General features: G+C 39.4%; 1 protein-coding gene across 1 annotated transcript; it reads right to left on the bottom strand.

Moving 5' to 3' along the window:
- Positions 1–3,600: 3,600 nt before the first annotated feature.
- Positions 3,601–9,499, bottom strand: LOC122825876. Its single transcript, XM_044107454.1, has 9 exons — positions 9,496–9,499; positions 7,838–7,941; positions 7,490–7,759; positions 4,631–4,730; positions 4,461–4,519; positions 4,144–4,368; positions 3,986–4,051; positions 3,778–3,909; positions 3,601–3,672 (listed from the first exon to the last, which is right to left on the bottom strand). The coding sequence occupies exons 1-9, from the start codon at positions 9,497–9,499 to the stop codon at positions 3,601–3,603; spliced, it is 1,032 nt and encodes a 343-aa protein (XP_043963389.1).
- Positions 9,500–11,035: the final 1,536 nt, after the last annotated feature.

Genomic DNA, 11,035 nt, shown 5'->3' with positions numbered 1-11,035 from the left:
CATTTATAATATTTTTAATCTTACACACATTTCCCAAAGGCCCATGCAATATTAATTTTTGGAAATTATGTTCTTCAAAGTCTATTTTTAAATTCTTACACAGAGTTTTAGCAGTAACTTCAGAAATAGGAGTAAATAGCAAAGTATTTTGGTTATGTTGTAAAACACCCTTGCACTCGTCTTCAATGGAAGTCTCAGTTTTCACCATCTTTATACACGCAATTTTTTGTTTTGTTGTAGCTTGCCTAGTTTTATATTCCCCAGAAACATTCATGCAATAACCATAACATGTTTGCGACTGAGGCTGCTTCACACAAGTAACTGTCTCATAATGATTACCATTAATATTTCGTAAATAAAGACCATAATTGGACAAACTACTCAAAGAACTGTATTCAAGCCATTTATCATTGCAAAGTGTGAAAATATTAACACCAAAATAATCAGCTGCAGCCTGAATCTCTACTTCAGTTGCCCAACTGCCAACATATTGCATCCTTGAAACAGCAATGTATTGTGATAAGGAGGAATACTCACTTCTTAAAATACTATCATACATGTGAGAATTCCTTTGTAACTGGTTTACAACAGCAAGCCTAATTTTGCGATGATTTTTCTGGGTGCCACTGATGGCTTGACTAAGTGCTCTAAAAAAGCAGTTTCCATCTCCAACAATTTCTTCCGTCATACATGGCACACCCAGTTCTCCGACCACACAAGATACAGAATTTGCCCGTTGATACTCCACATTCAACTTTCCACACAGTGACCGCGCAATCACTGTGCACGGTCACTGTGTGGAACCGCGCACAGAGACAGGGTTTAACCCAGAGACAGGGTTAAAATACAATACATTACTTTGGACACCGGTAACAATGACATCATCATGAACATCATCCATGTCTGACATGTCAAGTTGGGATGAATGTTCTCCACAAGAATCGTCCTGCATGTCAACACTGTGTGATTGATCGAAAACACCACTGGTCCCTGGAATAACAGCTGCATGTTCAGATGCAATTTTACTTGAGTCCATCTGAACAATGTGAACTCCACTGATCTCAAATAACTTGGGAGTGACATTCAGTTGACTAGAAAACCTTTTAATATACACAAAGACATCATCAAGAGTGTTGAAGTAAAGGACAACACTCTTTCCATGTGATTGTATCATCCCATGACTGTCACGTGCATGGGAGTCCACAATAGCATAACGTCCATTAGAACTAATAAGGGCACAAGTATTGCCACTTATTGTAATAAAGCTGGTTTCATATTTTGCACACATCTTACTGAGTCCATCCCAAAGACTACTAAGCACACCTGCTTCAATCAATTGTTTTTGCAGTACATCAATGGCTCCAGTAACATAGTCCCCATAGGCATACTCAAAACTTTGCCCTTCAATATACATATTTTTAGGCAAGTCTGGAATAGAGAGCAGCTGACTTCCACCACTGATTAAATTGTTGTCACGCAAAAATGTATATAGCTCATCACCTAAAACAACTGCATCATCCAGTGTGTCAGCATTCCACGAAAAAACGCTGTCCAGTGTGTGCTTTGTTAAAGCAACAGCACTTATGGCTGCACACTGAACTCCAGCATACTTGAATCGAGCATCACCCTGATGAAACGACCCGCTGAGTGAGGCAACATGGCTACTTGCACTATGGCATGCATCTGTAGCCCGTCTGTCAGCAGTAACTGCTGCACATGTCTCCACATTACTGTACATCTCTTGTACAGAAATAGCAGAGACGCCGTATTCGACCGCATTTAATGATTCCCTGAGGTTAACAAGGTGAATCATTAAATCGTTTAAACACGTATTAAACACAACTACAGATGTTCCAGATTCTGATGGCAACCCCTGTGAATTCCGTGATCCACAGTCCACAACAGCAAAGTAGTCTCCATGCTGGATTATCAAGCAAGTTGCACCATGAAGACTAAAGATACACATTCCATGTCTCAACAAGTACTTATTTAACGTTTCATACAGTTCCTCCTCCTGCTCAAAACCAAATGTCCCAAACGTGATGTTCCCAGTTACTACTTTCCACTTTCGACCAAAAATTGTCAGATCCTCAACCAGTTTGCACAGCTCTGGTCGAGGACCTCTGTTTGGTCTTTCTCGAGCAATATATTCAGCCAACTTACGACCTTCTAAACCGACTTGATCTACATCTGATGTCTTCCAGGTACAAACGGGAGAAATGTGTTGTTTTATTGCTGCTACAACACTACATGACATTATGATATTACAGTTAGAGTGATTGCTACCAAAATATGTCCCTGGAACCAGAGACGGTGGAAGGCCATTCCGACACCTGCAAGAAACGGGGTTAACAGCCTGACCTTTGGGTGATTTCTGCGTGCGCTGGAAATCGGCCACTTCCTCAGGCGTCTAGAGTGAAAATATGGAAAACATAACATTTCTACATCTTCATTTACTAAAGGCTTTTCCCTAAATTTAATATCATTAGCATAACTGCAACTAACAATTATTTCAATCAAATTAAAAACAAAAAATATCCACATTGTGCTAATGTTTCATTCAAGTCTGTTTTATAAAATATATATGTAAACCAAATGAGAAATTATTTAAGACTATTGCAGTAAAATTCCACTACAATATGGATAGTTTTTAGCAGTCTAATGGTTGCTTACAAATGCAACAGGAAACTTGAAATTGCCCTCAGTCTAACTCTGCTGTAATAAGTCACACTGTCCAGTTTTCTTCCAAAAAGTTAGTATAAAGTATATTACAAGCATACAAAGAAATAATTCTTTTATCTTAAATGGAAACAAATATTGATTTTCATACAATTTATCCTAAATCACTCCTATAAACCTTTCAACTTTAGAGCAAATGGCCTTTTTTGACCCAAAATAATCCAGTTAATTACTACTAAATCACTTAATTACTTCAGAAGTTGATTCATTGTGAGCAGACTAATTAATGGCTTGAGCCTTAATTGTTACTTTTAGTACAATATGTCCCTGAAAAATACATCCATCCATCCATCAATCTTCTTCTGCTTATCTGGGGTCGGGTCGCAGGTGTAGCAGCTTCAGAGGGGAGGCGTTGAAAAATATCTACATTTAAAGTTTCAATGTCTCCTGACAGCAAATTGATGCCTTTTTATGCACAACAGATTCATTACATAAGCCAATTGCAATGATTTGGACGAGAAAATCTGAATTATGTTATGAAAATTGTAGAATGAAAAGAACAACACTCAGAGAACATGTTTATTAGTACACACAGCAGGAGACATTACTATACAAACCCCCTGGACCTCCAAACGATGGGTGGACACCACAGCAGGACAGTCAGGAAGCGCATCAGAGACAAACACCTTGGGCGGCTTAAGTACGACCTACAAATAAATTATAAAAATCATATGAAGCTGATTTTGAACAAAATCAACAGATACAATGTCAAATGTTCTCAATAAAACACCTGAAACTGTTCAACATTCATTATTAATTACAAATTTAACTTTAACTTTAATTTAACATTTTTAAATTAAGAAAAGAACAGTTAAATAAAATCAAATCATCTGAACTAAAAATGATTAATTAGGTTATGCTTTAACAAACCTTCTGTCTCACACGCCTAGACTTTGAGACAGTTGGTTTTTTTGGATGTTCCACAGGCTTTGTCTGTAACATGGCAAAGATACACATTCCATCTCTCAACATTGCAGATTTATGTTATATATAAAAGCAAATAATGAAACTTAATACTTTAAGCATTCTGCTAATTACCTCAGTGCCGGTGTGAACATCTGGAACAGCCGATGGAGAGACTGTTTCCATGGCCACCAAGATAGCAGGTGAGAAATGGACAGGATTGGATGGGATGTCACACGCCGATAAAGCCACAGGAGTGTGATCCCACTATAAGACCAAAATATTAATTAAGATACCAGTGCCATTGAAAATTGTCTTATACATAGCTACAAGCCTCAGGTACCTGGTGATGAACCACTCTTTTCTTGGGTGAATCAGACAAACAGTCCGATTCTCCCGAGAGGTTCCTCTGCAAAAGTGGATGACATAGAAGATTTTTAGGATGACTAACCATAGTTGAAAATCTTTCTTCCACTGCAAGCAAAAATAAAAGACTTGTACCTTCCTGCCAGATCTCACAAGCGTCCATTCGGTAGGGAGTGGAGAAGAAGGACGAGAACGCTCCTCTCCCTTCACCACCACACGGGGCAGAAATCTCTGTTTATAAGGAGGACTTGCCTGACTCTGCACCAGTGGCTTTGGTGCTGACAAGTACATGAACTTATAGGAAAACACCCATATAAGTTGCTTGAGCATCTGCATCCCATGGTTGTCGCTAAGGTGAATCTGCAAATATAAACGGTAATCAAAGACAAAATAAACGTTTCATATGAAAGCAAAATTGTTCCTCATTGTGTTCAAAATGAAGATTTACTCACGCCATCACGGCACCACAGATTGAGACGGCCCAGAGGAAAGTAGTCAGCAACGGGATAATGTTATCCCTGAAAACATCATGAAAAAATTTTAATTAATTTTCACCAAAATATAACATAAAAAGAGCTGCAATACATTTACCAAACAAGAACATAATGAGAAATATTTTAATACCTACCTAGCTTTGCCGACCTGCGGTGGAATTCTTGCTGAAACAAGTTCTGCTTCTCTCTGGGCTCGGTCAAGCGGGGTATGAAGCCGGTACAAAAAACCTACAACAATAACATATTTAGAAATTTATATTGCAAATTAAGCTATTAACAAATTGATGTTTGTGTGCTTCTCGATTCCAGTCCTCAGTAATCATTGCTCTGCATGCTTTATATATGTGTCTGAAGGGAAAAACCTAAAACATGCCACTTATTGTAATAAGTGGCATGTTTCTGTCAAACAACATTGAGAACCACTGGTTTTTATTACCTTAGGCCAGTGTTTCTCTAATAGTGGGGCGCCATCAAGGGGAACATATATATTTTTTTTTTTTTTTTGACTGTCCTAGAATAAAGTGCAATTGCACCTCCACTACATTAGGGGGCAGTGGCGCTCACATTGGCAGAGTGTGCGCAGGGAGCATTTTCTCGGTGGTGTAGGGGTTTGCGCGCTTTGCAGACAGCACATAGTATGAGTATGAAGTGTAGACACGAAGTGTAGCAGACCCTCAAGTGACACCATGGAAAAATATATAACAGGAATGAGAAGACAGGCGAAGAGAGACGGAGATAAAGAGACAAATGAAAGTCTCCCTAAAGCTAAGACGAGGAAATATGACGAAGCGTATGTAGCGCTTGGCTTCACTGTGACTACAGTGGGAGACGAAGAAAGACCGGTGTGCTTACTGTGTCTCAAAATGTTGGCAGCGGACAGCATGAAGCCAAATAAATTAAGGCGTCACTTAAAGACATTACACCCCAATCACGCTGATAAGCCGCTTGAGTTTTTTCAGCGAAAACGTGCCGAATATTGCCAACAATCATCCTGCTTTGTGACTGCTACTTCAATAAACCAGCGAGCGTTGTTGGCATCATATAAGGTAGCGTACCAAATTGCTCAGTGCAAAAAACCACACACCATAGGAGAGGAGCTGATACTGCCTGCAGCATTAGACATGGTCTCTGTCATGCTGGATGACGCAAGTGCTTCAAAAATAAAAACTATCCCTCTGTCCAATGACACTGTTGCTAGACGTATTAATGACATTGCTGATGATCTTAAAGAACAGCTGGTAGATAAACTCAAAGATAAACGTTTTGCCTTACAATTTGATGAAGCAACTGACAGCAACAAAGACTGTTTGTTTATTGCTTATGTACATTTTGACATGACAAATTCCCTGTGTGAGGATCTACTTTTTTGTAAATATGTCAGAGACAGAGCCACAGCTGAAGAGCTCTTCAAAATGCTAGACTGCTTCCTGACTGATAATGGGCTAAAGTGGGAGAACTGCATTGGTGTTTGCAGTGATGGAGCACAGACCATGGCAGGGATGAGAAAAGGACTTCGGACTCTCATCAAGAAGGCCTCACCTCATGCTGAGTGGACACACTGTGTTATACACAGAGAAGCACTGGCATCAAGGCACCTTTCCTCTGAATTAAGTGAGGTTATGACAGACATTGTAAGTGTAGTCAATTTAATAAAGACCAGACCACTAAAAACAAGAGTCTTCTCTGCTATCTGTGAGGAGATGGGAGCTGAACATCAAGCTGTGCTGTTTCACAGTGAGGCAAGGTGGCTGTCACGAGGAAAAGTGTTGTCCCGAGTTTTTGAGCTCAGAGAGGAGATAAGAATGTTTTTGGAGCAGGAGCACAAGTATGAAGTTGCAAGAAAGTTTAGTGATGAGAACTTTCTGATGAAACTGGCCTACCTGAGTGACATATTTGGAAAGCTCAATGAACTAAATCTACAGCTTCAAGGGAAAGATCAACACCTCCCTCAGGTCACAGACAAGATCAGCTCTTTCACTCGAAAGCTTGCAATGTGGGGCAGGCGACTTGATGAAGGAAATACTGAGTCATTTGAGAACCTGCAGGAATTTGTTGACACTACTGACTATGATGCCACCTCAGTGATTCCATATTTTAAGCAGCATATTTCATTACTGATGGGATTCTTTACAAAGTACTTCCCTGAAAACAGTTCCCAGTATGACTGGGTGAGAGATCCTTTTAATGCACCAGCTCCAACTGGTTTTAGCTCTGCAGAGGAGGAACAGTTCATAGACATCACATCTGACTCCATATTGAGACTAAGTTTCACATCCCAGACACTGAGTGAATTCTGGCTGAATGTGGAGAAGCAACATCCACTCTTAGGACAAAGAGCTGTGCACATTCTTCTTCCATTTGCAACTTCTTACTTGTGTGAGACTGGCTTCTCTGCTGTTGCTGCTCTGAAAAGCAAATACAGATCCTAGCTACACATTGAGCAGGAGCTGAGAGTTGCTGTGTCCTGCTTCAAACCCCGCTTCGAAAAGCTGTGCATTGCAAAACGTGCTCATTGTAGCCATTAATCCAGACATCATCTTTGATTTTAAAAAATCAGCACAGATTATTTTATATATTTTTGTTTTGCAGATTAAAGTGTTTTTTTAAATATTGTGCTCCTGAGTTAATGTTGGTGATCAGTTTGAATGCATTATTATTTATTGATTTTATGTTATTTTATTTTTCAGTATCATATAGTTTGACATGGTCAGTCAAAAAATGTTAATAGTTTAATCAAGGATTTCATTTTATTTTTGAATTTCAGATGCACTTTAAATCTTTTCTGTTACAGTTAATAAAACTATTTGTGGTAAGTCGATCCATATTTCTTTTTATATTCTCTTATACGTTAATAAGAATGCAGTGTTATGCAGAGGTGTACTTATAACAATTTTATTGACAATGATACTATTAATAGTCACGGGGGGGCGCGAGATGTTTTCTTCTTCCTAGGGGGGGCATGACAGAAAATAATTGAGAAGCACTGCCTTAGGCCAACGACTACAGACAGCCAACAGGTACCGCTCAAACTCCTGTCCGGCTTCTTCTGGGTTACGACTGGCCGTAAGGTTGTTTGAAGGAGCCATGATGCAGACAGCAGGCTCCCGAGGTACGACGGCGTTCAGAACCTCGAGTCGCAAGTCGGCTGCAGCAGCACCAGGAGTGGAGATGAAACCAAACTGGATGCAGCCGCTTGTCATCTCAACAACGCCGTCGACAAATGATCGTAAATGGGAATCGCCGATAACAAGAACGAACTATGAAATGGAAAAGACAAAGCAAGATAAGGACTATGACTAAATATTCTATTTGAAATCATTGCTGATTTTACTTACCTTCTTATCAGGCAGTCCCTCTGGAATGACCAGCTTGTGACAGTGGTTAGTCACTTCACTAGGTGGCCATTTTCTCACAGTATGGCGCCAGCCGGTGCCATGTTCTAATACATAACAAAAATCCAAAAAGTAATACAAATTATTTAAAGAAATACAGACTATGTACAGTGATCCCTCGCCACTTCGCGGTTCACTTATCGCGGATTCGCTATTTCGCGGATTTTCATAATGCTTTTTTTTTTTTTTTTTTTTGGTGCATTGTGCTCTGCATTCTGATTCGCTAAAAACTCACTCCCGCTTCTTGTATCAAAACATGCTACGAATTGTGCTATCATTTTGTCGTCTCGTGCAGTTATGTGTACGTACATAAAACAGCTTGGCAAATTAACATTAAATTGGCCAAATTATCTTGTAATTTCGAAGAAGAGAACACTGCAGAGCGCAGTCAGGATGCAGCAGTCTGAAGAGCAGTGAAACGGCCTACACGTGAGTCACTGTATTTGTATACAGTACATGTAATAGTTGCTAATTGTAAAAAAAAAAAGTTTTCTATTTCGCGGATTTCACTTATCGCGGGTCGTTTTCGGAACGTAACCCCCGCGATAAACGAGGGATTACTGTACTCAGAATATTTCATTTGACATAGAAACAAGGGATTAAATTTAAAGAAATGTAATTAAACACTGATGTTCCCACTTCCTTCTGTGGGTGAAAGGCTCTGAAAGTGTCACGTCCCTCAGACAGTTTCACCAACAGAATTTTAATAGTGGGGAGCAATAGCCACTGACACCCTGAATAAAAAAATTGACATGGCACCATGTCTACACAGCCTTGACAAGCAAGAAAGGTTCCAGCAGGGATTTCTATAATTGCCCATGGACTAGAGATGATGACGGAGAGGAAATTCAACTCCTTTCAATGGTATAAAGTGGGACAAATATAGCAAGTTTTCAAATGCAAGAGTGAACATTTTAGTTGTGTCCAGCAAAATAGTACATTAATTCTGAGGGTCTTTACAAGGACCATCAACTGTTGACTGATGAAAAAGACAGCTGCCAAAAACAGGAGCTTAGACCGGGACTATCTGGGACCGCTTCCCAGAGTCCTTAGAAATGAATTGCTCAGTTTCTTTTTAAATTCCCTCAAAAGTGAGCTTCCATTCACATCGTTTCCTAATGCTTCTTTCACAACTACATGCCAGAGACTTCAACAAATTTTACTTGATAGATGAAGACAAAGTAATAGTGCCACAGAAGATGACCTATGACTGCCATGCCAGGGTCAGTACAAACCACATCATTAAGTATGCGGACAATACGACGGTGGTGGGTCTCATCAGGGACAACAACAAACTGGTCTACAGAGAGGAGGGGAAATATCTGGTGGACTGGTGTGACGCAAACCATCTAATCCTGAATGTCAGCAAAACAAAAGAAATTATTGTTGATTTCAGAAAAAATCAGCCACACACCCCTCCTCATCAATGATGCCGCAATGGAGCAGGTCAGGAACATTAGATTACTGGGGACACAACTTTGACCTGGTCCCTCCACACCTCTGGTCTGGTGATGAAAGCTCAGCAACATCTGCACTTCTGATGAGAAGAGCAAATCTTGATGTTTATTTTACTCTACTGAAAATGATGAGCCAACTCATACCCATTTCTAGTAACTGCACAGTATGTTTAAATAGTAATCTAATATAGAGTATATTATTCCTAATTTTTTAAAAATTATATTTCTATTCTATTTTATTCCACTTTGGATAATCTAGAAATCAAAATTTCTGATAGTTCAAAGTAAAAGAAAGACATGACAATGTATATGCTTTTGGACAAAGTTCTCATTACAGAAACTTCTTGTAATGAGAATTGCCCAATAACTCCACCTCCTAAAAGCTTTAGGAGCCGTCTCAATGAATTACCAAAGAAATCTGTTACGTCAAAAGTCTCCTTTTATTCCCAGCCAATGTGCTTTAATAAGGGCAGAACTTGGAAAACTGTTGTTAGTCTGTGTTGCTGCAGCAGCGAGAAGAGACCAGCAGATGTTGCCAGTCAGTGTTCAATCTGAGCTCCACTATATGAAAGCGGTGGCAGTGGAACATCAGGCCAATTGTCTGTCCCATCAGTCAGGAGGATGTTCTTCCAGCGATCAGTCAGCAAGCTGGAGGTGGCACAGCCATCAATAAGAGACTGACAGAAGACTTGAAAAGCCTGTAATGTCGTCCTCCTCCTCCTGTTCCTCCTGGAGTTTTCTCTGAACTCACAGATATTAAACAGTTCACACTGACAGCTCACTTCTAATCAATAATCCGCAAAGCTGACAGCTCCTTCTGATCGGTCCTAGTTTTTTTCCGTTTTTGACAGGATATGATTTTAGGTCTTTTATGAGTTCATATTTTTGCAGCTTTTGGTCCATGACTTCTATTTGAAACACACGAGGGTCATTTATATCTTTTTACTGCAGCTAAAACAATTCATTGTTGTATTTTTATCTGATAATAGTAGCAAATTCTGGAATTTCAGCTAATTTACTAAACCTGCACTGATGATGACTTTTAAACAACCACCTAATACAGCCAGCAAAGATTAGCAAACAGAAGATCTAAAGTTTAGGAGTCATTAGAAGATAAAACCAAACATGTAAAATTACTGCTGGCTCTTATTTACCGGACGTTGCCTGCATTGTAAACAATCATCCTCCACCACAAAGAAAGAAAGGCTGATCTGCAAGATGCGGCTGTGAATGTTAATGTAAATTAAATATTTTTCATGTGTGACCAATATGGACTGAACTGCTTCTTCACTTCCTCTGTTGCTAAAATTACAGGCAGACTACAATTCTAAAGCAGCGCAGAAAGAGATGTCATTGTTTACAACTTCTTCTAATGTTTTCTCATTGGCACAGTCAAAAATTGATTGGAGGCAACCTGAGTCAAGGGGAGAAAGCCCAGACTGTGCTGGAAGCAAGACATTTTTTCCAGTGTAATTGCACAGGAAGTCAGTGGCCAGGCTAATCATTTAGCTGTGTTAAGTCTGAGTTAGAACATAATCCTTTTGGATACAGTACACTGTAAAAAATTAACTTAGGGGGTTATCAGATTAACAAAAGAATATCATGTACTTTTAACTAAATAATTTCAAGTTTCAAACAAAAACGTGATACAATCATGTTGGATAAACAAGAAATTCAACAACTT

This window comes from Gambusia affinis, linkage group LG22 (assembly GCF_019740435.1).
Source record: "Gambusia affinis linkage group LG22, SWU_Gaff_1.0, whole genome shotgun sequence".
In the NCBI taxonomy this organism is placed as follows: Eukaryota; Metazoa; Chordata; class Actinopteri; order Cyprinodontiformes; family Poeciliidae; genus Gambusia; species Gambusia affinis.
This window is presented reverse-complemented; position numbering and strand designations above follow the sequence as displayed.